Here is a 19064-nt window from a genome sequence, read left to right as displayed (position 1 = left end):
ATGCTAAAGTGTATTAAAATTTATGAAATAAGTTCAAATCCATGAGGTTTTAATGAAACTTTAAAAATTATTGATGTGCTTTGAAAAATGCTAGTGGTTTTTACTTTTTTGAAAATTGGTAACTAAGAAAAAGAAATGAAAATGCCTTTCATTTATGAACTGTGCCTCAAGGATAACTAATATGAAGAAAGTTTCTTTGTATTGCCCCCTAAAGAAGAAATTATATTGGATAAATGAAGAATGATAAAATGCCACCATTTTCCTCCCTCTAATTAAATAATGGACAAAACCACACAATCACTAATGATTGCTAAACTTGTTAGGTATAAACTAATTGAAGAAATCTAAATGGAGAATTAGGCTAGGGTGAAATCTTTCATGAAAGGCCTTATAGGTGTCTGACTTTTGTTAGAGAAAGACTGGAGACTTAAAATTATGCTATAATTAGATTGAATTTGGAGCATTTGTAGTACTAGGCTGAAAGAGTTATTAGGGAAAGGCTATTCATATATTTTAGCTTATACTTTTATGTCTGAATATAGAGATTTTTTTCCCGTTTTCCCCTGCACACACACATTTTTAATTTTTTGAGTATATAAACAAGGTATATAAAATTTACACAATTTCAAAACTGAAGAATATTTGGCAATCCGTATTGCCTCTACTCTCTTAGCCATTTTTAAATTAGTTGCTGGTTTATGCTGCTATTCTTGCTTTTTTCAAAATAATAAGCAAGTGTATATAAATATTTCCATCTTTCTTGTATAGAGGAAGCATACCATATTGTTTTGTATCTTGCTTTTTAAAAAAATTATATTCTAGAAATCACTCTGTAGCAGTAAATAAGATATTCTACATTCTGCATATTCCTTTTTTAATTGACACATTAGATCTCTACATATTTATGAAGTACCATGTGATATGTATGTGTGTGTGTGTGTGTGTATATATATATATATATATATATATGTATAATGTTCAAGTCAGGTTAAGCATGTTTATCTCCTTAAATATTTATCATTTCTGTTTTGGGAAAACATTCCAAATATTTTCTTTTAGCTTGGATTTTTGAAATAAATGACATTGTCTTTGGGAAAACATTCCAAAACTTCTACCTTGGTTTTTTGAAATAAATGACACTGTCATCATCTGTAGTAGTTTGTACTGTAGTTTATACCTGTGCAATAGAACACCAGAACTTATTTCTCGTAAGTATAATTTAGTACCCATTGGTACTCCTCCCGCAGCATCTTTGCTTTTTTTTTTTTTTTTTTTTGGCGGGGGTACCAGGAATCAAACTTTTACCACTGAAGTACATCATTTTCTGTCCTTTTTGTTTGTTTGAGTCAGAGTCTCAGTAAGTTGCAGAGGCTGGCCTTGAACTTGTGATTCTTTCTCCCTCATCTTCTTGAGTTGCTAGGGTTACAGATAGGCATCAATGTGCTCAGCCACCTATTCTTCATCTTACTAGAGAATAATGAAACAAAATAAATACTTCTAATTCCAAAGGTAAACACATTCTAATAGTAAACCTAGGGTCATACTGTTGGTTTTATTTCCAAACAGAATTACTCCCTAAATATGTGAAAGGAAAAATTCCTATATTCATTTAAGAATTTTGATTTGTTAACAAGCAGGGTTGTGTGTGTGGGTGTGTGAACACTTGTGAATGGAACCCAGGGCCCTGCAAATGCTAATTAGCACTCTATCATTGAGCTATACTCCCTGAATCCCTAAGGAGCAGTTTTGACTAGTAGTGCATCTGGAAGATTTATTTTAAAATGTAGGCCTATAATAGAGCCCTCCCCCAGATTTATTCACTCATTATCTACTTTATTTTTGTGTGTGTGTTACTTGGGATGAAACCCACAGGTGCTCTACCATTGAGCTATATCCCCAACCTTTTTTGTTTTTCAAGTCAGGATCTCCCCAAGTAGCCTAGGTGGGCCTTGGATTTGTGATCCTCCTGCCTCAGTCTCTCAGTAGCTGTGATTACAGGCTTGTGCCATGGTGCTTGTGTTCATCCATCTACTTTTAGAGTATTTGTTGAGTACCCAGCTGTACAAGGTTCTATGTTAAGTACTCTGGAAAAAATATAGTGAAAAAAGTTATAAGCTATTAAAATGAGGACTCTTGCTTAACTCTTCTCACTTGAAGACTAAGTTTAATAACACTTCATTCTGAATGCTTGTTGATTACTGTACCAGTCTAGTTATGTCTGGATCAGTTGTCTTAAACAGCACAAAAAGATATTTGTCAGTTTACATGAATGTCTCAAGGTTAGTTCTTTAATGGTAAGGACTTTGTCTCATTTTACTCTACTTAGTGTCTTATTGAGTCAGTGAAAATTTTTCTTAATGTGTTAAATGGAGAAATAAAATCATTGCTAAAATTTTTTCTAAGGGAATTTAAGAAAACTGTTTGGATTTGTTTGTGGTACTGGGATTGAAGCAAGGAGTCCCTATCACTGAGCTAAATCCCCATTTTTATTTTTTATTTTGAGGCAGGGTCTCACTAAGTGAGATTGGCCTTGGATTTGCCATCCTCCTGCCTCAGCTTCTTGAGTAGCTGAGGTTACAGGTGTGCACTACTGCACTTAACTTTTTTTCTTTTTTTTGAGTTTAAAGACACTGTGCTATTTTGGGGCCTCAGAACCATGTGATGAAAGGGTAGAAACTGGCAAAATGATCTTGATAGCATAAACCTTTCAGAGACAAGTTTTCATTTACTGTTTTCCAGGAAGAAAAAGCCTTCTACTAGATGTTAAGAGCATGATACACTTGCTTTTATTTTAAACATTTTAACTTATATCTGACTTGTGGAATCAAAATCCTTTCTGCAAATGTTTATTACGCAAAAAATAAGTCCTTGTTCTGAAAAAAAGGATTAGAGTAACTTTATTTTGTAGTCTGTTTTCTTAGGCCAGTTCTGCCATCTGGTGGCACTATTGAAAATTACAGAAGGTAGTAAAACTTTTGTTGTATATACCTGCACAAGCTGTTACTTACGGGTTTTTTGAAGCTAGATGAAATTCTGTCAAAAGCTGAGTCTACCATATTTACAGAGATTTAATACCCAAGTTTCCAACCATTCATATGTAAATACCACATGCAAAAATGGCCTTGAAAATAAAAACAATTTTACTCAACTGTTTAGTTCAGGTGATTTCTCTCCTACTTTAGATCAATGATTAAAAATGGGAAGAAAGATAGTTTCTCAATCAGATGATAATTGCTTTCTCATGGTTGTGTGTGGATGTTAGGAAATGTTACGAGAATTTGTTATTACCTCAGATTTATTTTTGTAGAACCATGAGAAATTTAAATGATTTTCTTAGAAGTATTATTGATATTTTAATGTAAATTACATTTTATAGTAGCTTATTTATAGTAAATTGCCATCTCCTGGAATGATAGAATGAAGCAATAGTCTTGAAAACAAATGAGAGCTACAAATATATTTTTTTCACCTGATATAAAGATTTTCAACATATTAAATCTTGTAGGCACAGGCAGGCCTGTCCCTGAGGGGACAGGGCACCCCAGGGATGGAGCATTCCAGGGCTGGGGATGTGGCTCAAGCGGTAGCGCGCTCATCTGGCATGCATGCGGCCCGGGTTCGATCCTCAGCGCCACATGCAGACAAGGATGTTGTGTCCGCCAAATACTAAAAAATAAATGTTGAAATTCTCTCTCTCTCTCTCTCTCTCTCTCTCTCCCCCTCTCACTCTTTCTTTGAAAAAAAAAACATATTAAATCTTTCGTTCATACAATTTCTTTTTTGTAATTGCTAAAGCTGGCCTCTTAAACGTGTATGTACCATACCTCAAATTTATTTTCTTTCCAAGTGTCTGACATTGAAGCCTATAATTGAGGTTTTGTTTATTAACTTCAAGGGAGAATATCTTATTGCATATGTTTTAAAATCTGTCAGATATGTTACTATAAATTAAATAACATTGATTCTCTTTTCTATTTGGGTATAGACAGTTGATATATTGAAATAATGGTTAATGATCTGGAACTTCCTTCTGACTATTAAATTCCTAATGAATATTGTTTGAAATATGTGTGTTTTCTAATTGTAGCCAGTCGGATGATGATTCTGGTTCAGCTTCAGGCTCTGGATCAGGTTCGAGTTCTGGAAGCAGCAGTGATGGAAGCAGTAGCCAGTCAGGTAGCAGTGACTCTGACTCTGCATCTGAATCAGGCAGTCAGTCAGAGTCTGAGTCAGACACATCACGAGAAAACAAAGTTCAAGCAAAACCACCAAAAGTTGATGGAACTGAGGTAATAAATATATCCAATGAAAATTAAATTTTTGGCATTACTTTGGGAAAATTTATAGAGTTACAAAACAATTTTAAAACAAAGTTTACTTTTGGTAATTCTACAAGTTGTGGCTATATATCAGTGTGAACTATTAGCTTAAGTGAAACAGTCTAACTATAAAATGGCACATATAACATAAATGTATATGCAGATAAAGCCTTTTCTACCTCTTTCTGAGGCAAAAGTTGAATTTCATAAACAGTAGTTTCATGGGTAAAAATTAAAGACTTCATGTGGTCTACTTGTTAAGTTTACAGTGATATCTCCTTTTAAGACTTTAAAAGGAGATACTTTATTACTAATAGGAGGAAGATTTAATATTTGCTTCTTAAGATAATTGGTAGAATAGGATAGGGTATTTTTCTACTTGAAACAAAGTACTACAGCATAAACTAAAACCTGACCATACTTCCTGATATTATATGCTATGTTACTTAGCTCGTATCAGTCTTTAATGAGATTAGATGCTTGAGCCGAGAGTATAAATCAACCTACAACTGCTTTCATAGAGAAAAGTCTTGCTTTAAAAGAAGAAAGGTCAGCTGAGCTTATTGTGTATACAGTGACATAGTTGATTTGTATTCTGACTCAGCTCTTCATCTTTACTCACACTGATAAAATAGGTAACTATACTGAGTAGCACCAGCATAGCATATTTTCAATTTGTTTTTGAAAATAATGCTCTTAAAAGAGGAGGATGATTATTGTCATGTATGAAACTTGACACTCCATTAATTTTCTTATATATAGTGAAGTCTGGCATTTTATTTTAATTATTTTGCAGTGATACTGTATTTGTAACATGAAAGAGGAAAATAGTCAATTTATTATTTGGGCAGAGAAAATGTTAGAATTGACAGTAAATTGTTTTTCTGTTTTTGCCACATATCATCTTTTTCCTGGTACATGTTTCTGTTACAGTTCTGGAAATCTAGCCCCAGTATTCTTGCTGTTCAGAGATCTGCAATGCTTAAGAAGCAGCAGCAGCAGCAGCAGCAACAGCAACAGCAACATCCAGCTTCATCTAATAGTGGATCAGAAGAGGTGAATTATCATAATGAGTTATTATTTTAAAAGTAGATCATATGTTTGACCATCTAATATTAATGAAATTATTAAAAGCAATTTCTTTGAAAGGATAAATGGAAAATACCTGCATTTAAATATACTTGTAAAAAAATCTTGAAATATAGACATAATGTTATCCAGTATTTCCACTTTAGAGATTAATTCAGAATAATGTGAAATTTGTGTGCATTTGCTCATTATAGCAAAACTAGAAATTTGGGCTGGGGTTATAGCTCAGTGGTAGTAGAGCACTTGTCTAGCATGTATAAGGCACTGGGTTCAATTCTCAGCACTGCATGCATATATATATATATATATATATATATATATATATATATATATATATAAATAAACGTAAATGTGAAATTTGAAGGACAGAATTAAATAAGACATATACATCTGTACACACCAGTGGATGAATATTATAGTTGTAAATTTGTATAGAATGTTAACATGTTTTTTTAAAAGTGTTTTTATTTCTAACTAAAACAGTTGTACATATTTATGGGGATAGGGTTTGATATTTTATTGCATGTATACAATGTGTAAGATCAAATGAAGGTGCTTGGCATACCTATCACTTCAGATATCATAATTTGTTTGCCTTGAAAATACACTGTCCTCTCTACACTTTTGAAATATTCAGTTAATTATTGTCAGTTAATAGTTATCTTACCGTGCTATGTAACATTAGAGTGTTTCCTCCTGTTCAGCTGCCTCCACTACTGTACCCATTAATGAGCCTGTCTCCATCCCTCCTTCCCCCACACCTTTCCCAGGCTCTAGAAACTATTCTTCTTTTAGTTTCCACTTATGAGTGAGAATTTATGATATTTGTCTTTTTGTGCTTCATTTATTTCAGTAAACATGTCTTTCAGTTCCATCCATCTTGTTGCAAATGATAAAATTGTTTTTTGTAGCTGAATAATATTCCCTGAGTGTATATAAACCAACATAGATTGGTTTCATATTGCGGCTAGTGAAAAACTAAATTATTGTCATAATAGTTTTTAAAGACTAGACTGCAGTTATAAATAATGTAGATTCTGTGTCTGTGTATAAGTATATGTAAATGTGTGTTTAGATAGAACTGTGTCAAAAATTATCTACTGTTGAAGAATAATGTTATTTCAAAATTTGGAATACCAAATTCCTTGTTGTGGCTATACTACACAGCAATAATGATCACCTGAGATGGTAGATTTTAAGGTTTTATACAAAGTGCTGACATTATGATATTTATCTGATTTTGTTATCTCAATTCCCAATAAAATATTATTAATTACTTTAAGCCAGCTAATGTAAATATAAGAACATAGAACAAAAAGAAAAGAACTTAAGCATACTCTTATTAGCAAAGTGAATATTATATAGTATAGCTGGCTTGGTTAAATTTTAAACATTTATGAGTGACTTTTTAAAAATTTTTCTTTGCAGGATTCCTCTAGCAGTGAAGATTCTGATGATTCATCAAGTGAGGTCAAGAGGAAAAAGCATAAAGAGTATGTCATTTTGCTCAGCTGACTACTTTTGCATCAGGAAAATACTAATAACTTTGTATTTCTTTATGAAAGTTGTTGCCAAAAATAGACTTTCAGAACTTCTTTGTTCATGGCATTTATGATTTAAACCATTAACCCATAACATTTATCTTTCTTAGATTTTTGTGTCACTTCTTTATCTCTTATAATTCTCACCCCTAAATATTTGTAAATTTTAAAGATCTACTTAGCCTTAATATCAAAAAATCTTAATAACTTGGGAAATTTAGGAGTATAGGGATCATAAGGTAATTGACAATTGTTAATTTATGTTAATAATTATCCTTACTATTTATCTGCACATGAAATTTACTTCACTGACATGAAAGAAATCAATTAGAAACTTACTGTATTTGCATAAAAACCATGACTCAATAAGTACCTCAGATTCTGAGTTTATATACATTTGAAATGATTTTTTTTTCTCATTCTTTAAAAGCATTGTTCTGTTGTTTGACCTCTAAGTGTTCTATTGGTCTTTAATATTTGGAATATTCACTTTGTTATATCTGTGTTTGGATATGATGTTTTTCCTACAGGATTTATATACCTTTAATATAAGAATTCATATTTTTTATTACTTTTTGAAAATTCATTCATTGTATCTTTGAATGTTTTCTTTTTGTTTTTAACTCTCAGCTACTCCAAATCTGTGGTCTTCTACTTTTCAGGTTGTTTTTCCTTTTCTTGCAGGGCTAGCAGTCTAACCCAAGGTTTTATACATGCTAGTTAAGCACTTTACCACTGAGCTAGCCCTGTATTCTAGTTTCTAAAGCAAAATAAGTGCAATTTCAAATATTTTGTCTCTTCAACTATTTAAATCTTTCACTGAGTTATTAATTTTTAAACCTAAAATGAATATAGGTATATATATTTATTTATTTTTATGTGGTGCTGAGGATCAAACTCAGGGTCTCACGCATGTAAGGCAATGCTCTACCACTGAGCTACAAACCCAGCCCCAAGTATACATTTTTTAAAATGAATGGTTTTGAAAAATTTACTTCAAATATAATAGATTTTTTCATATGGCCTGCATATTGCTACATTCATTGTCCAAACCTTAAAAAGATCTCAAGATAACAATTTGCTTTTGTTATTTACTTTCATAATCAGATTTTATCTGTGTTTGTTTTTATAATCTTTAGCATACTCCTGATTAATGCAAGAGACACAGCAATGGAGCAAAAGCTATAGCCAATGCAAGATATAATATAGGTTGATTATATCTACTTGAAGTGCTTGAGTCCAAAAGTGTTTGACATTTTTGTTTTTTCACACTTTGGGATATTTACAGACTTTATCAGTTGACCATCCTTAACCTTAAAATTAAAAATCTGAAATATTTCCAAATCTGAAACATCCCAAATATGATGATGGTAAAAAAGTTCAGATTTTTTATTTGAATTAGGGATATTCAACCTGTACATGAAAGAATTTAATATACGTGTGTTTTATTTCAACTTTATCTAATAGTAAAACACATGTGCATCCAATATTTTATTCTCTTCATGTGAATTGGAAAGAAATAGATTAAATGACTAAAAATAGTAATAAAGATAATTGTTGAATATTGATTGAGATGATACTATTGGTAATTTTTTTATTTTTTAAACACTTTTTTCTAAATAAGCTTTTCTTAATGAAAATATACCATTAGTAAATTCAGTTTATTAAGACATTTTACAAATCACAGTCTGCAGAAAATTAAAACGAAAGAAATTAGGTTTGTTTTTTGAGAGGGCAAATGGAATAATTTTACAAGATTTTCAAAACTAAACCTGTGGCTCTTTTGAGTTAGCATAGTACATTTTCATCTATAATGAGAATCAGATACCATTTTTATGTACAGTTTATTTGAGGTATCTAAATAATTAATAAAAATCTGAAGAGAGAAATCTATGAAGAATATTTTCCAGTGTTATTTTACACACATTTAATATTTTCTAGCATAGGTAAAAGGAATATTTTTTATGTTAACTGGAAGAGTATGTGCTCGTCTTTGTATTTTATCATACATAACTTAGTTATGTATGTTTAAATAAAAATACTTTATAAATTTTATATACAGTGAAGATTGGCAGATGTCTGGGTCAGGATCTCCATCTCAGTCTGGTTCAGATTCAGAATCTGAAGAGAGAGATAAAAGCAGCTGTGATGAAACAGAATCGGATTATGAACCCCAAAACAAAGTCAAAAGCAGAAAACCTCAGAATCGGTAAGTGCATTATGTTATTGGTTTGAAAAATTATTAGTTACAGAAGGTATTCATTCTTTTTCTATAGTTCCTCAAAACTTGCTTTAAAATGTCTTTTTTTTTTTTTTTTTTAAAACCTGCTCTTCCTCAGCTCTAAGTCAAAAAATGGAAAAAAGATTATTGGACAGAAAAAGAGGCAGATTGATTCATCTGATGATGATGATGATGAAGACTATGATAATGATAAAAGAAGTTCTCGTCGCCAAGCAACTGTCAATGTTAGCTATAAGGAAGATGAAGAAATGAAAACAGATTCTGATGATCTTCTGGAAGTGTGTGGAGAGGATGTTCCTCAACCTGAGGAAGAAGAATTTGAAACAATAGAAAAGTTTATGGATTGTCGGATTGGGAGAAAAGGAGGTATTTTTCAAAAAAGCATTTTATTGTTTGTTATTTAAAGTATTTCTTAATTTTTTTAAAATTTGAAAGCCAAGATGGTGGATTTTTCTTTTGTTTTAATTGTTTGCTATAAAACTATTTTTAGATCTTTTCAGAAGCTATTCACTTGACCTCATGTCATGATATTTGGAAAATTTCAAACTTACGCATTTAAATTTTTCTCTTATAACTAAATAATCAGTTGCTATTTAAGTATTTTCAGTTATACAAAGTGTTTGGATTTTGAAATATTTTTCATATATCTTATATAGTAGGTTATTTTTAGTTACTTAGAGATGTAGTTTTAAAATATAACATTAAAATAATTAAAAATCATCTGAATGTGGTGGTGCATGCCTGTAATCGAGTGACTTGGGAGGCTGAAGCAGGAGGATTGCAAATTTGAGATCAGCCTGGGGAAGTTATCTCAAAATTAAAAACAAACTAACAAGAAAAACAGCCTCCTAATTGTTAATATTGTAAATTGGCATGTAATCTTGGATGCTCCACTGTGTTTTGGCCTTGTTTATTTTTTGAATTTTAAAAGTGAGGGTATTGGGGCTGGGGATGTGGCTCAAGAGGTAGCGCACTCGCCTGGCATGCGTGCGGCCTGGGTTCGATCCTGAGCACCACATGCAAACAAAGATATTGTGTCTGCCAAAAACTAAAAAAATAAATAAATTCTCTCTCTCTTAAAAAAAAAAGTGAGGGTATTAAATTTAAATAATCTTTATTTCTAAATTTCTGAATTGCTTTTAGGTATAATATAACTTGACATAAATTTTTGTACTGATTATTCACTTATATAAGAGGTTAGTTTTGTACTAATATTCTTAGAAATTTAGAGTCAAAAGGAAATAATCCTAATCCTATAACAGTTATGTTAAAGGGCTTGTACTTTTGTTTTTAGCTACTGGTGCTACTACCACCATCTATGCAGTTGAAGCAGATGGTGACCCAAATGCAGGATTTGAAAAAAATAAGGAACCAGGAGAAATCCAGTATTTAATTAAATGGAAAGGATGGTCGCATATCCACAACACCTGGGAGACAGAAGAAACCCTTAAGCAACAGAATGTTAGAGGAATGAAAAAATTGGATAATTATAAGAAAAAAGATCAAGAAACAAAAAGATGGTAAGCATGCTGTGTAAACCGCCCCCCACCCCACACACATATTTATAATTCAAAGATTATCACTAAGCTTTTTTAGTAATAAAAAATATACAAGAACTAAAATAACTACCTGATCTATAGTATGCCATTTCAAGATAAAGCTCTTAGGGTAGCCATATCCAAATTTTTCCTTGATAACAAGTGTGTGTGTATCTAATCTCTCTCTCTCTCATATATATATATATATATATATGTGTGTGTGTGTGTGTAAAAACATATATAATTCATTAAAAATTACAAATTTGTAAAGTTAAAAATTAATGATGCTCCATTGGTTTCAATTTCTTCATTGTTTAAGCTTGGCTTATGTGATGAAGTGGTAAAATGGGAGCTTGTGTGCTTGACTGATATGTGTTTGTGATAAGTGTTTAAGTAGGATAAGTGATTTAGAGGAGATTTTGAAGTCTATTCTTGGATTAATATTTTTCAGGTTGAAAAATGCTTCACCAGAAGATGTAGAATATTATAATTGCCAACAAGAGCTTACAGATGATCTACATAAGCAGTATCAAATAGTGGAACGTATAATTGGTTAGTAATAAATGATTCTGATAAAACTTTTGTTGTATGTATACTTGAAAAATTTTAAAATGTTGTAAGTTTGATGTTTTACATGTCAAATATAGTATTAATTGTATATTTGAAAAATGATAGTATTAATAAAGCAGATGACTAATTTTTACTTGTGTAGCCTTTGCTGAGAATTTGTTTCTAAAAGTTAAATGTCAAAAGATAAAATAAATACTAATTTATCTCACAGCTCATTCCAATCAAAAGTCAGCAGCTGGTTATCCTGATTATTATTGCAAATGGCAGGGGCTTCCATACTCAGAGTGCAGCTGGGAAGATGGAGCTCTCATTTCTAAAAAGTTTCAAGCATGCATTGACGAGTATTTTAGTAGGAACCAATCAAAAACTACTCCCTTTAAAGACTGCAAAGTGAGTATTATTTGACATTTTTAATCAATGAAGATATTTTTATGCATCACAAATTCTACAGGTCTAAGTAGACTTGTATTTTGATTTCAGACATACCTAAGGAGACTACTTTTTGGTTAATAGGTCTTATAGGAAGTAAGGGTCTTCCAATTGCTATGTGGTCTTAGATGTGGCATTGACTTTTTTTTTTTTTTAATTTCATGTTTACACATATATTTTAGTTGTTGGTGGACCTTTAATCAATCAATTAATTAATATGTGGTGCTCAGAATCGATCCCAGTGCCGCCCATTGAGCCACAACTCTAGCCCTGTAGCGTTGACTTTTATTTTTATTGAGTGACATTATGTCAGAAAGATGAAATATTGATGGTGGTGATGGTGATCATTGTGGGGAATAAACTGGGGAAACAAAATAGGGAAATCTTCCTTGAGATTAGAGGGGTTTAAAAATAGCAGATATTTTCTCTGAAGGCAGGAAAGGAAAAGAGGGACACACTCATAAGAAAATATCCTGGACTATCTGGCCTAATACTTTTGAAATCTTCATAGTTGGTATGAAGTTATTGGCGATAGTTTTTGGGTTTATTATGATTTTTATTTTTTTAAAGAGAGAGAGAGAGAGAATTTTAATATTTATTTTTTAGTTTTCGACAGACACATCATCTTTGTATGTGGTGTTGAGGATTGAACCCGGGCCGCACGCATGCCAGGCGAGCGCGCTACCACTTAAGCTATATCCCTAGCCCTGTTATGGTATTTTTAAGATCAGAAATGTAATAGAATGCTAAACAAATATTATGGTTTATTTTTAGATGAAGGATGGAGGAATGGTTATGAATGAATCTAACATATTAGTCTTTGCTTGTGAATACTTGAGTCCCATGTATTTTTGCAGGAGATGATTTTTCTCATTTGTTTATTCAAGAAGAGGGCAGAATATTTCACTGTGTTTTTGTTAGAATCCTAGAAAATAGTCTTGACTAAATCTTGAGATACATTTTGAGTAGTGACTCTGAAATTGATGACTTTAGATGGAATTTTATAGTTAGTGGTGAAAGCTGAAAATTTTCATCTTTTAGTATAATTTCTCATATTTAGTAATTCTGTAAGTTAATATTTATTTCCACTACAGGTATTAAAACAGAGACCAAGGTTTGTAGCCTTGAAGAAGCAACCATCCTATATTGGAGGACATGAGGGTTTGGAATTGAGAGATTATCAACTGAATGGTTTAAATTGGCTTGCTCACTCATGGTGCAAGTAAGTATATTTTAAAATCATTTTGAGATTAAAAATTTTATAAAAAGTTAGAGAAGATTTCCATTATTATAAAGGATAAAGCCCTTTGGGATTTTATATTCATTCCCTGTTTTTTATAAATAGTTTTTATTACATACTAGTAAGAAGGGACTTATATAGTATAACTTAATTGTTGGAATTTTTCAGTGTGTTTTTATTCAATTTAAATATCATGTACAGTCTCATCTCACACTATTTCTAGAATATTTCTCTTTTCTATAGTTATTTACAGTAATAATTTAGTCCACGTTTTCCATATCTTATAGTTTCTGCTCTTGAGAATATACATAACTTCTAGTTGCATTTTAGCTAGGGTTTTTCACCTGTGTTCTTCCTAGATACTTTTTATAATTATTTAATATCTCTGGACTTTATCTCTAATAGATCATACGTATGCTCATATAAATGTGTCCACATGATATGAAAAGACTTCTGTATGTATTGAATCTTTATTACATACTTATTTTTTATTACATACTTATTTTAAAATTTTTTGTTTTTTAACTTTGTAGAGGAAATAGTTGCATACTTGCTGATGAAATGGGCCTTGGAAAAACAATACAGACAATCTCATTTTTGAACTATTTGTTTCATGAACATCAGTTATATGGACCTTTTCTGTTAGTAGTACCACTTTCTACTCTCACATCCTGGCAAAGGGAGATTCAGACATGGGCTTCTCAAATGAATGCTGTGGTTTATTTAGGTGATATTAACAGCAGAAACATGGTAAGTTGTTTCCCCACAGATTTAAAATATAAAATCTGGAAATACTGTCTTTGACCATGAGTATTTTATCTGTTTTGTTTCTGTAGTTCTTTCCTTTTGTTTTGTTCATTTGTTTGGTACTGGAGATTGAACCTAGAGGCCCTTTACCACTGTGCTTCATCCCCTGCCCTTTTTATATTGAAACAGGGTCTCAGTGAATTGCTGAGGCTAGCCTCAAACTTGGAATCCTTTTGCCTCATCCTCTCAAGTAGGTAGGATTACAGGCATGGGCCTCTGTGTCTGGTTTGTAGCCTTAATTCTAGCATAGAATTTGCCACAAAGATAAAATAAAAATAATAAAATATCATAATTAGATACAATAAAAATTGGATATAATCAATCAAATAAGGTTTAGATATCATATGTATTTTTTCCAACTCTTATAGAAAATTTCAGATATACAAAGCTGTCAATACAGTGTCACTTCACAATTTTAATTCATTGCCAGTTTTGTTTCTTCTATACCTCTACATATTATTGTCCTCCCATTGTGAAGAAAACTCCAGATATTCATCCGTAAATGTTAATATTAAATGAATTTCTTGGGTTTTATTAAATGAGATCTTTCTTCAGTGAAGGTGTGTATTAAAAAGATGTTTGTTTCTTTTTTTAAATAAGATGTTTCTATGATACAGTGTTTGTATTTCATGATGAGATTAATACAGCATGCAGGACATTAAAAATAATTTTTGTTGTATAAACATTCACAGGTTTTTGTATGTGTATGTATTATGAGTGGCTTTTGTTTTAGATATTCAAGGAAAAGAATAATTTGCTTAATTTTCTCTTAATTATCTTTAAAATTTCTTAATAGATACGAACACATGAGTGGATGCATCCCCAGACCAAACGGTTAAAATTTAATATACTTTTAACAACTTATGAAATTTTATTGAAGGATAAGGTATGTATTATCTCTTTTTTTTGTTGTTGTTGTTTGTTTGTATATGTCAGTTTTGCCTTTATTGTATGTTTGTAGACAGTATGAAAGGATAACTTAAATCATGACACAAGCCAACAAACTACAGCTTGTGGGCCTTGAGCTAAGAATGACTTTTAACCTTTTAAAAGGGTTACAGTTAAATGATTATGTAGAAAGAATATGTGATAGAGACCACATTTTGATCTGCAAATCCTAAAGTATTTATGATTTTACTCTTTACAGAAAATGCTTGCCAACTCTTCACTTAAACCAGTTTGTAGTGTCTGTTGATTTTGTAAGCATTTTAGAGAGGAGAATGATGCTTAACACGATGAAACTACCACTTTATGAAGCACTGTATTAACTGCTTTACAGCTACTGTGTCAATAAATTCTCTCTTCTACATTCTATTTGTTGTTTCTACTTTATTGAATAGAAATATCGAGTCTCCTAGAATTTAATGAAATTGTCTTAAGATCACACAGTTATTAAGCAGCAGAATCAGGCCTGTTAGAGATCTAAATTTATATATTAGATAGAGATCTATATAGTACATGAAAGTCAAGTAGTAAATAATACCTGCAGTTGGAATAAGACACTGTTCCAAATTGACATTAATGGAGACTTTCATTGGACTTAGGATTTGTTTAGTGCTCAACCACGGAGCCACATCCCTAGCCCTTTTATTTATTTATTTTTTTAAGATAGGGAGGGTCTCTCTAGGTTGTTTAGGGCCTGTGTATGTTGCTGAGGCTGACTTTGAATTTGCGATCATCCTGTCTTGGCTTCCTGGGCCACTATGATTACAGGTGTGCACCACCACCAAGATTTAAAATCTTGTAAAGTTCTAAATGGTATTATTAGTTTTTCCTTTCTTATCATTATATAAGCTAGTATAAATTTCAACCTGATATTTGCTCTGTTTTCTAATGGTTAAATTAGTCATAGAAAAAACATTTAGTATGATGTGTTACATGATTTAAAGACTCCAATAAATCTTGAAATAAAAATTATTTTTCTATTTGGAAATTAGACAAAATTTATTTTTAATTTAGTTTATTTTAACCTGAATTCACATCAAAGAGGAATACTAAATTTAAATTCCATTTTTTCTCAATATTAACTGTGCTCTTTTGTTTCTTTTAAGGCATTCCTTGGTGGTTTGAATTGGGCATTCATAGGTGTTGATGAAGCACATAGATTAAAAAATGATGACTCCCTTCTTTATAAAACTTTAATAGATTTTAAATCGAATCACCGTCTGCTTATTACTGGAACTCCTCTACAAAACTCCCTCAAAGAGCTGTGGTCATTACTGCATTTCATTATGCCAGAAAAGTAAGACTAATTTGGGACATACAATTTTAGTCATGATTTTGTATGCTAATGTTGGATGGAAAAAAATTAATGCAGGTAATAAAAATCAGTTAGTGGTTTTATTGCTCTAAAACATTGTTTCACAGATTATTGAGAAGAATAAAAGGAGATGGGGTGAGATACTATTTGGGGTTTGTGGCATTTTAATTTTTAAATTTTTGTACGTAGCCATGTATAATAAATTACAACAATTGATTTACCCATGCTCAAAATATACCTTGCTTGAAAATCAAAATAGTACTATTCTTCATACTAAGTTGTAGTAGTAAAAAGAACAACAAGCTGCTGATAATCCCATTCTACAAAAAAGGAAAAATAGACTAGAAAAAGTTAAATAACTTCATGATGGGAGCATGCACATTTTTTAATAATAGATTCATAGCTTTAAATGTATGTATTTACTTATTTGGTACTGGTGATTGAACGCAGGGATGCTTAGCCACGGAGCCACATCCCCAGTCCTTTTTTATATTTTATTTAGATACAGGGCTGTTGAGGCTGGCTTTGAACTCACAATCCTCCTGCCTCAGCCTCCCTAGCCTCTGAGATTACAGGCATGTACCATAATACCTGGCTAAATTTTTATTTGTGAGAAATATTTCAGTAATAATTGCTTTCATACTTAAATACTTCTGATTTAAGCTCAAAGAGAATCATGACTAATAGAACTCATATTTTACTTTTATAAGTATATACAATTGAAGGGAGGAAAATTCTTACGACTACCCTGTTAAATCTCATCCACTTTTTTTTTTTTTTTTTAATTGTTCCATTATTTTAAATTTTAAAGGTTTTCTTCCTGGGAAGATTTTGAAGAAGAGCATGGGAAAGGGAGAGAGTATGGTTATGCAAGCCTCCACAAAGAACTGGAGCCATTTCTGTTACGCCGAGTTAAGAAAGATGTAGAAAAATCTCTTCCTGCCAAGGTTGAGCAGATTTTAAGAATGGAAATGAGTGCTTTACAGAAACAATATTACAAGTAAGCTGTACACAGAACACCCGTTTCAAATATTTAATTCTAGTTGACTTCCATGTTTTTGTCTTGGTGTTCCCACCCTCCTCACAAATAGGATCCTTAAGGGTACCAACTCTTGAATTTTAGAATGGGTTTGTCTTATGACATAATGGGGCATAAAGAAAGAGATATAATGGCACCTTCAAATTGTGGGTAATGTAAGACTGAATCATCTTCTAACAGGTCATTTTGTTTCTTTTCTAGATGTTATACTGTTACATAATTTTTTTAAGTGTTAGGGTTTCCATGAAATTAAGATATTATAAGAATTGACAGATGGAGGTTAAAAAAAATTAGGACAAAATTTTAGGCCCCCCTACTTTATGAAGAAGAGCCATAACTTTTTGTGTATATTTTCCATGTCAAAATCTATATAGTACCATTTATTTAAAGAATCAAATGTCCTATCATCTGCTTAAATATTTAATTGCATAAAATAAAGCACATTGCTTCATCTGTTTCAAGTCTAAGTATCATGCTCTTAAAATTATACTTATTACAAAAGTTGTAGGTTTTAACTAGGGAAAATTTCAAAGATACACAAAAATAGGGTAATAAAATTCAGGGAGATACTAAATAAGTGGTGGTAAAGAAGGCTAGTTAAAAATATATATATAAACTAGATAGTTTGGGATTTTCACAGCTCTTTAAAGATGAATTTTATAAGAAAGGAAGACAGTAAAAGATGGAATAAAAGAATCCATGTGCTAAATGGTAAAAGGAAATGTTTTATGTAGTTTGGACTAGTAGCACCAAAAGTTCTTCTGTAAGTTGCATATTTTTGTGTAAATGTAATTTAGAGAAGGCAATGTGGCTAACTGAGACCAGGTATTATGAGGTTTCTTTTAGGTGTGAGTAAAAGGTCTAATTTTAGAAGCTGTCTGTAAGGCCGTAAAAGAGTAAGAAGGTTCAAGTAGATGATACATTGGGCCATCTTTGTAGCAAATATTGGAGTGGGAGGATTAATACACTATCCCTATTATAATACACTATCCCTTACAATGTTACATAAAGCCTTTTCTGTGTACAGTTAATGATTCACATAACAAAGACTCCCATGAGTCTTATGAATGAGATTCAGTCCGTGGTATATCCAGTTGTGAATTTCATAATAGTACAATTTTACTTGTACTAGGTTTCGTTTTTTAAGGTTTCAGAATTCATCTTGTTATTGTTCTGTTAAACATCATTTTCATTATTATTTTTTTTTTTTAAGATGGATTTTAACTAGGAACTACAAAGCCCTCAGCAAAGGTTCCAAGGGCAGTACCTCAGGCTTTTTGAACATTATGATGGAGCTAAAGAAATGTTGTAACCATTGCTACCTCATTAAACCACCAGATAATAATGAATTCTATAATAAACAGGAGGCCTTACAAGTAAGAATTTTTGACTATTACTTTGTGGTAAAGCAAAATTCTAGGAATGTTCATTTTAATTTTAACTGAAAATGGTGTAGTGCCTTATGTAATATATTGGTTAGAAATTCTCATTGGTTAATGTTTTACTTTAATAATAGTTTTGATTATTTTTTAGTCATTATAAAAAAACTTAAAATTTTAATATATCATTATTTTGATCAGTTTTATAAACATATTTCTCAAACTATGTATTATAGTAATTTACCCAGCAAAAAATCTATTAGTACATTCATAATTATGAAAAAATGATTATGCTGAATTTGTGAATTTGCAAATCGTAGTCCAAAGAATATCTTGACACCAGAGCCTCCCTTTTTCCATTATTTCTGGAAGATAAATTTAAAAATATGAGAGCATATCTGTAATCCAGTCAAAGTAGTACATTGGGGAACCAGGATCAGATACTAATGTATAATACATTTGCTTATTCATTTAAATGTTAGATTGCTCTTCATCTATGCTTTTGGCTAAGATTTTGGAGAAATAGTATATGACAACTAGCAAATAGAGTGAAACAATTCTTACTCCTTTCTAAAAATAAAAGAATCCATGTGCTAAATGGTAAGGGACAA

General features: G+C 31.4%; 1 protein-coding gene across 2 annotated transcripts in view; it reads left to right on the top strand.

The window, feature by feature from the left end:
* Positions 1-19064, top strand: part of Chd1 (chromodomain helicase DNA binding protein 1) — a 70918-nt gene that overhangs the window by 17208 nt on the left and 34646 nt on the right. For both annotated transcript variants that reach the window (XM_005326136.4, XM_040271820.2), the window contains exons 3-16: positions 4088-4289; positions 5253-5375; positions 6837-6901; positions 9012-9158; positions 9289-9557; positions 10486-10711; positions 11181-11281; positions 11511-11689; positions 12823-12950; positions 13502-13718; positions 14572-14661; positions 15827-16017; positions 16847-17035; positions 18288-18450. In XM_005326136.4, the coding sequence (XP_005326193.1) occupies positions 4088-4289; positions 5253-5375; positions 6837-6901; positions 9012-9158; positions 9289-9557; positions 10486-10711; positions 11181-11281; positions 11511-11689; positions 12823-12950; positions 13502-13718; positions 14572-14661; positions 15827-16017; positions 16847-17035; positions 18288-18450 (2290 nt within the window). The remainder of the gene's footprint in view (positions 1-4087; positions 4290-5252; positions 5376-6836; positions 6902-9011; positions 9159-9288; positions 9558-10485; positions 10712-11180; positions 11282-11510; positions 11690-12822; positions 12951-13501; positions 13719-14571; positions 14662-15826; positions 16018-16846; positions 17036-18287; positions 18451-19064) is intronic.

The sequence above is a fragment of the Ictidomys tridecemlineatus genome, chromosome 1 (genome assembly GCF_052094955.1).
Source record: "Ictidomys tridecemlineatus isolate mIctTri1 chromosome 1, mIctTri1.hap1, whole genome shotgun sequence".
Taxonomy (NCBI): Eukaryota; Metazoa; Chordata; class Mammalia; order Rodentia; family Sciuridae; genus Ictidomys; species Ictidomys tridecemlineatus.
This window is presented reverse-complemented; position numbering and strand designations above follow the sequence as displayed.